This window comes from Dermacentor variabilis, chromosome 2 (assembly GCF_050947875.1).
Source record: "Dermacentor variabilis isolate Ectoservices chromosome 2, ASM5094787v1, whole genome shotgun sequence".
Taxonomy (NCBI): Eukaryota; Metazoa; Arthropoda; class Arachnida; order Ixodida; family Ixodidae; genus Dermacentor; species Dermacentor variabilis.
The window spans coordinates 71,629,715-71,642,741 of record NC_134569.1 but is presented as its reverse complement, the minus strand read 5'-3'; the positions used below and the strand labels follow the sequence as shown (position 1 = coordinate 71,642,741).

At 45.3% G+C, this 13,027-nt stretch overlaps 1 protein-coding gene across 2 annotated transcripts in view; it reads right to left on the bottom strand.

Moving 5' to 3' along the window:
* The window catches only part of LOC142572077 (A disintegrin and metalloproteinase with thrombospondin motifs 7-like), a 135,148-nt gene extending 128,195 nt beyond the window's left edge, over positions 1–6,953 (bottom strand). Inside the window, exon 1 of one of the 2 annotated variants that reach the window (XM_075680900.1) lies at positions 6,403–6,953. In XM_075680900.1, coding sequence (XP_075537015.1) covers positions 6,403–6,924 — 522 coding nt within the window. In that variant the 5' untranslated portion in view covers positions 6,925–6,953. The remainder of the gene's footprint in view (positions 1–6,402) is intronic. The other variant, XM_075680901.1, reaches the window with a different exon arrangement.
* Between the last annotated feature and the right edge of the window lie 6,074 nt (positions 6,954–13,027).

Here is a 13,027-nt window from a genome sequence, read left to right as displayed (position 1 = left end):
AAAAAGTCATTACAGTGGTGAAATCCTATATTCAAAAACCTGTTGACCTTAAAATAAGATCGCAAGTTATATGGATGCTGTAAGTTTGTAAACTAAGTGAAGTGGTGACACAAAGTGCTTGAGTATGATTGTGAAGAGGAAGAGGCGCTTGCAAAAAAGAAAAAAAGGGAAAGAGTAAAGCGAACGAATTCGTTGACAGTTCGCTTCCTCTTCGATGTTCGCCGCTTCGAATCGTCGCCGATATTACTAACTAAGGAGTACCTCAGGGATCTATTCTAGGCCCTTTGCTTTTTTCTATTATTTATCAATGACTTGCACGTAACACTTAGCCACACTGACTGCTTATTATATGCGGATGATAAAACTATATATTCACCTCACAATAACATCACGGTATTACAAGAAAATCTCAATGCGGATTTCAATGCTCAATGCCGCAAGAAGTCGCTTGTATGTCCTCGGTTGAATCATTTGTGTCTGCCGTGCAATCTTTGCAATGAAGCGTGTTCGTTTTAGAATCACCATTTTCCTATTTTTGTAATTTTGTACATGCTGCCATTCCCGACGCAAAAGTCTGTATCTTTAAGCATTTTTTTTCATGGTTCTTTGTAACTAATGTTTTTGTTATTTTGACTTGCAGTGCCGACTTTGTACTCACTCACTCCTGTCTGGACTGTCAAGAGGCAGTTGGCAGTATATAATAAATAAATAAAATAAATAAATAAATAAATAAATAATGTCAGCGTTTGGTGCAAGAATAGCTATCTGCGCATTAACCCGTCAAAAACTACGTTTGTAATATTTCATTTACAATTATTAAAAGTGGCTCCCGTGGTGCTCACGGTAGGACTAGAAGTAATACCGGCTACTAATGGCATCAAGTTTTTAGGTGTTGCTTTAGACGAACATTTAAAATATAATCTTCACGTTCATTCACCAATACAGAAAGTTTCTTTAGACATTCATGTAATCATTAAATCCCGTAACTATTTCCAGAGACATAGTATTCTTTCACTATATTACTCCTACATCCATAGCCATCTCTCTTATTGTATATCGTCTTGGGGTAACACTTATTACTGTCACGTAGACGCCCTTCAACACTTTCAAAATCAAGCGCTCCGACTAATGACTTTTAATACGCACTCTAATACTCTGTACCAAAGCATGAATATTCTGCCACTCACAGAATTGTTGAAAGAAAGGCTATCACTATTTATCTTCAAGCTTAAACGTTATGACGCCTTAACCTCGGATTTTCCAAATTAATTCTTCAAAAATACTAACATTACCAGATTTTCTGCAAACGATAATTTATTACTTCCCCGCGTTCGAACAAACTACGGAAAATTAACTGCTGTCTTCTCTTGGATATCATTTTGGAATTTTAAACCATACGAAATTAAATCACCATCGTCGGTACATATGTTTTTATACCTCCACAAGAAATATCTATTAGACAACTTATATGAAGAATCGCACTAATTATTAATTATGACATTCATCTTGTTTTATTTATATTACCTGTTGGTTCCGTGTAAATGTGTAAATCGTGTAAAATGTATGTTTTTGTTCCTGGAAGCATCAATTTTGCTTTCACTTATTGCAGCACCGCTTATACACAGTGATCTTGTTCTTCGGTTCTTGAATTCGTTATTTTAAATAATTTCATGGTCTGCGCTATTCTTCAGCTGCATATGTTCTCCAGCTTACACTAATTGCTGTATATTGTCATAAAATTATATATCATGTTTTCATTTCACTCGTTTGCTCTTACTTTTGTAGTATTGCGTTTCCCCTAGCTTTTCGTTCAATATTTATTGCTCACGTATCCCTTTTATAGCATGCTGAAATCTATACTTGATATGAACAGTATAAAGTGGTGCACTTGACAGTTTCATAACTATGGGACCACCGAACGCAATAACACCACTAATGCTGTTATCATGTGCACAGGAAAACGTGAATAAACTTGAACAAACGTACACCTGAAATCTTTCATAACTTTTTTATTCAAATGTATCCGAGGGTATAAATTGCGTTTCTCAGGGAAGCGCTTGCTAGCAGAGTATATCCTAAATGAACTTTAGCAGCGTTGAAACTGAGGGCGACACCAGCGTACTTTGGTGACGTCACGCTTTGCAAGTAGCGCTTAGGCTCGTTCCCCGTTAACTAATGCAGGTTCCGGTGTGCGCGGACGCTCTCAAGCGTTGCGCTGTGGCTTTGCGCAACGCCAAACCCGTCTGCGGGCTGGCTACTACGTTTGCCCTTTCAAATTCCCTGACTTTCCCAGCTATTCCCTCGGAGTTTTCCTCGGCATTTTACGACACTATGGGTACGGGTGCAAGGGAAAAACAAAAAGTTATGGTTTGTAACTCGCCAATTACTATGCCAGCCCATAACTTCCCAGCACTACTACCAGTAAGCTGTAAGTCAGCAGAAATGTTCAATCAGATCTGACTGAATCATGCGTTATTCCAAACACTTCGCCAGGCTCGCGAAACCACGAAAAGACACCATTATTTGCATGTTGCGTAGGTTCAGTTCGAAACTTCGCTTCCTTCTGGCACAGTACAACTAGCTTGGCCATATACCGCCGTGCAGGTTTCAATTTCCCTGATTCAAAGCGACCGCGGGGTGAAATTTCCCTGCGTTTTTTTTGTTTTTTCCTTAATCTTCCAGATCTCACTAATTACCTGAAAATTTCAGACTTTCCGGGTTTTGCTTGCACCCGTCTTACCGGTGGGGATCGAACCATGCACCTGCTGCAGCTGGGCTGGGCGGCCAGCCCAAGCCCAGTGCATGCCAGGCGTGTCACTATAGGTTGACCTCTCCAGATATCATTAAACGATTTCTGTCTGCGTTCTCAAATCAAAACTGCGCGTTGGAGTTGTGTCGCTTCATCATTTCGGCATTAATAGTGAAACGTCACGGTATCTCACCGCTTCAAGTGCGAGAAGCGGCGAGATAGATGCGGAGCTGACCTCGTATATATCTACATATGCCTTAGCAGCTAATAATAAGGGGGACCATTGCTCCATCCGGCGACATTTACGTTCACGCGCACGTTGCCCCGAGCATGCGTTCTTGACATGCCTAATGTTGCTCTACTCTTATCGTTTTATCGTCAGCAAGTTAGCCGTGCGGCCGTAACCACGCGAAGATTAGCAAATTCGACTCGTACTGGCGCGTTCTAGATATTAAACCATTCAGGCCACCTCCTCCACACATCATTCAGGAAACCGTGTTTCTCTTAATCACGTGCAATCGGTGACAGAAAAGCGCGCATGTGAGACAATACCACAACTACAGATAGATTTGCCGAAGTGATAATCGCACTTTACGTGTTTTGTAATTATGTCCACTCACACTTGAACCTCTGCAGTAAAGGTGCCGGAAAAAAAAAGTGCCGAAACCGTTGTCGCTTAATTTCGATGTGAAGTTTCGAACTAAATCAATGCCGGCGCCAGATAACTCTACGAACAAACGTTTTGCTCGCTCTTTCGACTGGCGGTGTCCCAGGCGGCGATTTTTCAACCTCCCGCCTTTGTGCGCGCTTGCACGCCGAACAAGCGTGCTCGAGTAGCGAGCCACCCGTTCAGGAGAGTCCGGCGCTCGACGTCTACAGTATACAGTAGTCGGTGCTTCTCTGGCGTCCTTGTTTTACAACACATGCGCCAGCCAACCTGTACTGACCCTCAACTTACACTCTCTCTTTTCTCGAAAGCTCATGAGGACGAGGAGAACGCGTCCACACCTATAATAATAATAATAATAATAATAATAATAATAATAATAATAATAATAATAATAATAATAATAATATGACCGAATCCCGAAACGGCTAGTAGTACGTCTGCCCTATAAGCGCTCTATTTTCCGGGTGACGCCGCATGGTATCCAAGGGCAGGCAGTCTGGCCGCACTTGGATAAAATAGTGCGCACGGGTGCAGGGTAAGACGCGACGGCAGTCCTTAAAATAGACAGGTCTCGAAGCCTGTGCGCGTCTAGCATTAAGCTGAAACAGAGTGGAATCTGGGCTTAGCTGCGCCACGAAATGTGTCGAGTGCATCTCTTCCAACCTTACCAGCGCGTTAAATAAATAAATAGATAGATAGATAGATAGATAGATAGATAGATAGATAGATAGATAGATAGATAGATAGATAGATAGATAGATAGATAGATAGATAGATAGAAACAATAGACAGAGAAAGAAAGAGACAACAGAACATATACACTGCGGTCTACTGGTAAAGGGAACGCACGAGTCTAGCACGTGCGAATTTTGCCCTTCCATGATGGTAACTGTACGGCTTCGCAGCTGATCACTTGTGGATGAAGGCGCCCCAGTGCAGTGCATCGGAATAGCTCCAGTCGGTACATGCACTTTAGAGGGCCAGCAACGCGACAGGCGCTCACAGTGGGGTGTTCCTTTTAACAGTACGTTGTGGTGTCCCCTCTCCTCCACTGGCCGATGTTCAGGTGCCAGCTTTCATGCTGACAGTTACGATGCAGGGCACAGCGAAACTCCCCCTCCTCCTCGTACTACTACTACTACTACTACTACTACTACTACTACTACTACTAATAATAATAATAATAATAATAATAATAATAATAATGAGGCACACGGGTAAGTTCATTCACTTCAGCTGGCAAATGAAACGCGGACATGAAAATGAAGATACAAGTCTTGAGGACATTTGACAAATGAAGAAACGCATGGGTCATCAAGCTATTAGCTAGAAAAGTGCGGAAGAAAGAGTGGAAAAGAGTGAAAAAAAAAGAAAATTAGTAAAATGTATTATGGTTATGGTCCGAAGGTGCTGGTTAATTAAAGAAAAAGGGAGAAAACTGAATACCACAGCATACTATATACAGCAGTTGGAAATATATCGAGCAGTAAAACACACACATACACACGTCTGCGGAGGTGATGGCGATGTCTGCCGGATAAAAATTAGCTAAAAGTAATGTTCTGCTTCTCCGGCAAGTGCAAAACTCAGACAAATGGTCCGCAGAGAATTGCTAAAGGTGTTTATTCACAGCGCACGTCCTCGTGGCGATTGAAATTACACTGTCTTAAGTTCGCTTAGCTAAGTCACCTGGACTACACCGACAGTGCTTTAGAGCGGAAGTCTGGATAGCCGTACTAAGCATGAGTAGTTATGGCATCACATTCTCGCTGTGATAAGTATTAGTTCGCACGGACTTGAAGCATGAAATAACATGTCTAACACGAGCGCGCACATGTGTCCGAAACTGGTCAAATGCGTAAAATAAACGGCGTCGTTCAAGCATTCTGCAACCACCCGAAAAAAAAAAAAAAAGAAGAAGAAGCGTAGACAGAGTTTGTGGAACAATTATAATATCGCACGGCCTCCAAAGCCAAGAAACAACCGCGTGCGTCGGTACTACACGTACTCGAGCGTAAGGTAACGGCAATTTAAGCTTCCAAATAGTATTCCAAATTCAAATTCACCCAAAGTATATGGGAAACTCATCAAGGAAAGCTGGAGAGTTTCGCGATGCGGCAAATAACGACCAGCCAGCTTAAGGAAGCAGAAATATTTACTGTACTACATGCTGGCCGTAAAGCAATGTAGCTTCCTTGGGGAATAGTAATTCATTAAATATAGTACTTTTCCAAGGCAGAATGAAGTCGCACTGCTGACCGAAATCACTTGTGCTACCGAGTGCACTTCTGTGTCATATACAGAAAGAGATCTAGCAAACGCGCAACTTTATTGCATCAGCTTGAAATATGAATGTCGTCGAGCCAACATCAAATTATTCAGTGTGGTGTATCAGTATTTCAATTATGTGACCTAGCCAATGACAATGGACTGGCTGAGCAGGAAGCCTTTTGTGTCAGCGGCCAAGAGAAGTTAGGTTAGTAGCGTTTGCAAGCACGAGGTGGTTTGTTAGATAACGAAACTAAACAATCAATCAACCTAAGGCTCGACACAAATGCACGGACATCCACTGTACGAGATTGGTGACAAAACAGTCACATCGACCGTCAACTCCGCCACTGTCAAATGTTCACTTCCAGAGCTTTCACGCTCCAGCAGTCGCGCTCGGGTTGTCCGAGCGGTAATCCAGGATTTAGAGCAATGACTCCAAGTAAGGATAGGAGGAATGTCGCGCAACACATTTTATTTAGCGCGGTCGGCAGCGTTAAAGACAGCCCGCCCCACGCCGCCTTTGCCTCGCGCGACAAATACGTCCGCTGACACCAGAGCCGTCAACGCAGACGACGCGGTCGTTTTCGTCTGCTCGGCGGCGACCGAGAGTCGCCGAGCGCGCGCCGGCGAGAGTGAGGCACCGACTGCGGATCCGGCGCAAACTCAAACAGGCGCACGTGCGCCGCACGCACGCAATCGCTGCTGCACTCACCTCGAACGGGTCGCCGGCTGCTTCCCCGAAAGGAAAGCGTCGCGACTTGTGGGAAAACCGCGAGCAGGACGAGCAGTAAAAGCGGCAGCAGGCATGGGCCGCCGCCACACGCGGCCCGACATCGCAGCAGCGACAGCATCGGGAGACGACGCGGAGCCGGCCCAACGGTGCGCGACTGAACGGGCGCCGGCGGCCGCCGGCGGGACGAGCCGACGCCGGCCGGGAGAGGGTCACGTCGCGCGGACAGAGCCCGGCCAACCCCACCCGGCGGTGGGAGGGGCCGCGCAGCCGACGCAAGCCAGCCGCGCGCCTCGCGTACCAACAATGGCGGTCCGTGACGTCACAAATCCGCCGCCACCAAGACACCTGTCGGAGGAGGCGGCGGCCGAGCGGGCGCCCGCCCGTGGCGCCGCCGTCAATCAAGCGGCGCGAGGGGTAAACAGTTTCGGTTTCAGGCGCCGCCGGCCGTCTGCGCGGAGCCATGGCGGTCGCCATGCCGCCGCTGCTGCTCCAGACATTCATTACGACGAGCGTGGGGGGCGAGAGAAGCAATTTCCTGCGCCCTGAGCGCGCTCCCGCTGGGCCAAGTTCACTCATCCGCTCAACTGCTCGCCAAAATAAACGCGGTCCGGTCCAGACGGGGCCTCGGCGGCGGCAGCGCCGCGGACCGACGACGCCTGGCCCATTCCGCGGCGGCGGCCGTCGCCGCCGTCGGCGAGGGCTGTGCAAACATCGCGGCTATGATGATGACCCAGTCGGGCACCCGCAGGCGCCTACGCGGCCACTCGCGCGGCGGCATCACGAGTGCGCCGGCCGGCGACGACGCAACGCCGATGATTCTCCCCGCCCCCCTCCCTCGGGGCAATCGCGCGCTTGATTCGGCGCCGCACAGCTCGCACCTCCAGTCACGTCCCGCACATTCTTGGAAAAAGGGCTCCCCCCACTGCCAGAGAAGCTTACGGGCTTACGTCGCCGGTTAACTGCGTGCCCGGACTCGCAGAGCAGAAGCTGCGTCGCTCATTATACGTTCAGGTACCAGCCCTGGCAGGCGATAAAAGTCTGCGGGGTTAACCTAGTTCAAGGCAAGACGCACGCCACAGCGAGTCAATAGGCGCCAGGGAGGCTGATGAGGGCACTTAACTGGCGCCAATAGAAATCGAAAGCAGAACTAAAAGCGACTGGGTTAAAGGTGAGCTTTCTAAGAAAAAGAGCACGACGTTCAACGAAACTGCTAAAACCGGCAAGGTCCCGCGCTTGCCAACGGAGATATTCCATTTACATTTTAATGATGTTTCAATATCCCCGTTCTTTCCCGAGACCCAATGATGGCACTTGCAGCTTTTCCGCGCACATACTAACACTGTTCAGCCTTTCGATCCTGTGCTGTAAAAAGAATATTAATAAGGCGGGGTTTTCCCTCATGCACACTTCCGAAAGCCCATCGATCTGCAAAGTAGAAAATTGAAAATGTACATTTAAAGGCACATACTTAATAGTGGAAAGTATGCAGTAATAGTAGAACACGTTCCCGCAATGCACGTGTCCCATGCATTGGGGGCACTTTAATTCCCTAGTGGCCAAAATTAATCCGGAGCCCCCATCATGACGTGCCTCATTATGAAATCATGGTTTTGGTACGTATAACGCCAAATTCATTCATGTGCGCAGTACTATACTTCACGTTGAATGTAGTCCTCCCTCATCTGTCATGACAAGCAAAATAGCCAGCATTAAAAATCACATTGGTAAGACAAATTGGTGTGGTAACAAATGTAAATCAGTAATGCATATGTGTGTGTATGAACCGGCATGTTGAAAACATTTGCACACATACTACTTGAATTTGACTACCAAATGTATGTGCAAATGTGCCCCTAGCCAAAAGGAATGACAAGCCACCTCAATACATATTCTACAAAAACATACAGCCAGCTACTAACCTACACACTAATTTAGTAAAAGTAACCCAGAGGAGCCACAATACCTACATTCGAAGCAGTAATGAACAAGTTACAGAGACTCCTCTTATAACTAGCAATGAGGTCAGAAGGGCCTTGCAAGACACGAAATGGTGGGAAAGCAGCAGGAGACGATGGAATAACAGTCTATTTAATCAAAAATGGAGGAGACATGATTGAAAAACTGGTGGCTCTCTATACAAAGTGTTTATCGACTTCAAGAGTCCCTGAAAACTGGAAGAATGTATACATTATACTAACCCACGAAAAGGGAGACATTAAAGAATTGAAAAATTATAGGCCCATTAACTTACGATGCGATTCACTAAAATATTCACCAAGATAAATTCAAATAGAATAAGGGCAACACTGGGCTTTAGGCAACCAAGGCAACAGGCTGGCTTCAGAAAGGGATACTCTACAATGGATCACATCCATGTCATTAATCAGGTAATAGAGAAATCTGCAGAGTACAATCAGCCTCTCTGTATGGCTTTCATAGATTATGAAAAGGCATTTCATTCAGCAGAGATACCAGCAGTTGCAGAGGCAGGGCGTAATCAAGGAGTACAGGCCGCTTACGTAAATATCTCGGAAAATGTCTACAGAGATTCCACAGCTACCTTAATTCTACACAAGAAAAGCAGGAAGATACCCAAAAAGAAAGGGGTCAGACAGGGCGAGACAATCTCTCCAAAGCTATTCACTGTGTGCTTCGAAGAAGTATTCAAGTTATTAAACTGGGATGGCTTATAAGCAAGGATCGATGATGAATATCTCGGCAACCTTTGGTTTTCACATGACATTGTTCTGTTCAGCGACACTGGAGACGAGTTGCAACAAATGATTGAGGACCTTAACAGACAGAGTGTAAGAGTGGGGATAAAGATTAATATGCAGAAGATAAACACAATCACTAACAGCAGAGCAAGGGAGCAAGAGTTCAGGATTGCCAGTCAGCCTCTAGTCTCTGAAGGAGTATGTTTACTTCGGTGAATTAATCACAGGGAACCCTGACCATGAGAAGGAAATTCACAGAATAAAAATGGATTGGAGCGCATACAGCAGACATTGTCAGCTCCTGACTGGAAGCTTATCATTATCATTGAAAAGGAAAGTGTACAGTCGGTACACTTTACCAGTGCTGACATATGGGGCAGAAACTTGGAAACTGACAATAAAGCATGAGAACAAGTTAAGGATCACACAAAGAGTGATACGAGTATAGCCGTTATTCTAATTGACATTAAGAGAAGGAAATGGAGCTGGGCAGGTTATGTAATACGCAGGTTAGATAACTGCTGGACGATAAGGGTTACAGAATGGGTGCCAAGAGAAGGGAAATGCAGTCGAGGACGGCAGATGACTAGGTGTGGCGATGAAATTGGGAAATTCACGGGCACTAGTTAGAATCGGTTGGCGCAAGACAGGGGTAATTGGAGATGGCAGGGAGAGGCCTTCGTCCTGCAGTGGACATAAAATAGGCTAATGATGATGATGATGATGAAGTTTATTAACGAAACTGACTTTGTTACAATGCAGCCTCCAACAAGCACCTTTAATGGAGTGGTATCAAGGGTTCAGAGCAGGCAATGACAGTATCTCAAGCTTGGGGGGGGGGGGGGGGGAGTGACCCTTTAAATTTTTAATACAGTGGTCAAACCATAGTAGTCAAACGGAATTGTATTCTCAAGTGGCCACTTTCAGATATAGCAGTTGCAGTGTACATCCTAGCAGTAGAAGTGAACACAATGAAGCCCACTTCTAGTTCAGTACACCTCATCTCAGCCTTGCTTTCACAGAGCATGGTGTTTTGCACATATTGAGAATTGTTATCAAATCTTTGTATATGCAATGCAACTTCCAATAAATGCTACAACCTGTGCTACAAGTTGGCAATAAAGCTGGCATCAAAACAGTGTTTTACGGCTTTTGTTGTGGGCACCTCTCGTGTGCTTGTTGTTTGCTCTTGTTCAATCACGCTCGATATCAATACTCTGGTACGTTTCAGAGCACACCCACTCAAATGCTGCATGGAGCAAAGAATGACGGGTGACGCAATGTTGAGCCAGCACACCCTTCTTCCCCCTTCTTAAGCAGCCCATAACTATCGTCAAATGCAAGTCTGCCCAATGCGGTTAACATGTGCACTATATACGCATTTCAGCTTTTGTTACAAATGAGTGCACCAAGCACATCATAATGAAATCTCAATTTTAAGAGAGTGACAACTTGCCATGAGAGTTCTTCACATGCAAAGGTCTACCTGCATGTAGAATATAAGGCAAAGGAAAATGTTCAATCATTAATAAGGCCAGCAACGCAGGCACTAGTGACACAGCTGCTTTAGACTGAAAGAGAGAAGTTGTGTTTGGCGATCACATTAATTAATGGCTACTGCATCACACCGATCTGCGAGTGACTGTCGTGTGCATGGCTTCGGCTGCCATAAAGAAAGTGGCAACGTACCAGTTTTTGTCACAGCACGAAGCGGCACTATGTTTCCCCACCACTCAATAAACAGTATAAAAAAGTGCCACACCAACGTGCCAAGCAAGTACAATGGACTTTGTACAATGCTGCATAAAGACCCTCAATGGAGATTCCAAATAAATTTTTCATACAACCAGCTTTACTCCCAGTCTGGTTCTACATCTTGGATAATGCAAAAAGGACTGTAGAAATCTACTTGTGGGAAGCATGTTCAATCAATAAATATCAAGACAAAGACAAATAAAAAGCAACTTTCCACTCCATAACCTTGCCTTCCTTAACCCTCCTATGATGCGATTTGCGACCACACCACCATACTGAATACATATCGAGACACTTGACAGACCACAGCAATCAAGATAACGCCAAATTGTTTCGTGTATGTTGTCGGGACATACAGTACAAGTTCAAATTAAGCTTACTGTACCAAATTGTCTGTTACATCAGATGTGGAACTAAATGTGTTACTAAACATAAATGTCAAACATTTATTCCAGACTGCTGTTACACACTTAGTGGCCCTACACAGCCTGCACGAGGCACAGGAAATCGAAATTTCAGTAAAATATGGCACGACTGCAGTCAATCACTTGGTGCATCAGAAATATAATAGATATGAATTCAGCACCAGTGCTGGTATTTGTGGATACCTTTCTCCAAGATGTCGTCGCAAGCTAAAGGAATCATCTAGCTGTACAACCAAGTGTGCATGGACAAATGCCAATTTTCAGTTCGCAGCATGTAGTTTAACTTCTGCATCACCAAGACTCATATAACTCCGCCTTCATTTTTACATGAAAGCAGTGGTTACCAAAACAACCTTGGAAAATGTCTACAGAGATTCCACAGCTACCTTAATTCTACACAAGAAAAGCAGGAAGCTACCCAAAAAGAAAAGGGTCAGACAGGGCGAGACAATCTCTCCAAAGCTATTCACTGCATGCTTGGACGTATTCCAAGCTATTAAACTGAGAAGTTCTAGGAGTAAGAATCAACAGCGAATATCTCTGCAACCTTTGGTTTTCAGATGACATTGTTCTGTTCAGCAACACTGGCGACAAGTTACAACAAATGATTGAGGACCTTAACAGACAGTGTAAGAGTGGGAACAAAGATTAATATGCAGAAGATAAACTCAATAATTAACAGCAGAGCAAGGGAACAAGAGTTCAGGATCGCCAGTCAGCCTCTAGTCTCTGAAGGAGTACTGAAGGAGTAATTCTGGAGAAATCACGGCGACGCTGCAGCGCCGTGTTACAGTCAATGGATCGAGGACCGCGTGCCCCTGCCCGCGGTCGACGGTGGAAAAGAAACGGCCGAGGTTTTTACCGACGAAGCTAAGATGTCCGGTAAATCGCCAAGGAAGAGACACAAGCATGATTCGAGGCGCAAGCACTTCACGAAGCACAAGCACAGGCATCGAGAGCCGCACCGAATCGCGCAACCTCCTAGGTGAATTAATCACAGGGAACCTTCACCATGAGAAGGAAATTCACACAATAAAAATGGATTGGAGCGCATACAGCAGACATTGTCAGCTCCTGACTGGAACCTTATCATTATCATTGAAAAGGAATGTGTACAATCAGTGCACTTTACCAGTGCTAACATATGGGGCAGAAACTTGTGAGTGACAATAAAGCATGAGAACAAGTTAAGGACCACGCAAAGAGTGATACGGGTATAGCCGTTCTTTTAATTGTAAATATGGAGCTGGGCAGGTCATGGTAATGCGCAGGTTAGATAACTGATGGACGATAAGGGTTGCAGAACAGGTGCCAAGAGAAGGGAAGCGCAGTCAAGGACAGCAGAAGACTAGGTGGGGCGATGAAATTAGGAAATTCGCGGACGCTAGTTTGAATCAGTTGGTACAGGACAGGGGTATTTGGAGATCGCAGGGAGAGGCCTTCCCTCCTGCAGTGGACATAAAATAGGCTGATGATGATGATGGACGCTAACTTCAACATTGGTGTCCACCAGGAACTATGTTCAGTGGGCAGAGAGTAGGCGTAGTGCAACTTAGTGGGCAGAGCTCACACTGAATTCTTTCGTTGTAGAATTATATGTACTCTTCTTGTGGCCCAAAATATGACATCAAATGTGTGTAGTATTGGCCTCAATGAGAAAATCGATGGTGCATAAGGACAATGACAATAACGACACAAAGACTGGCA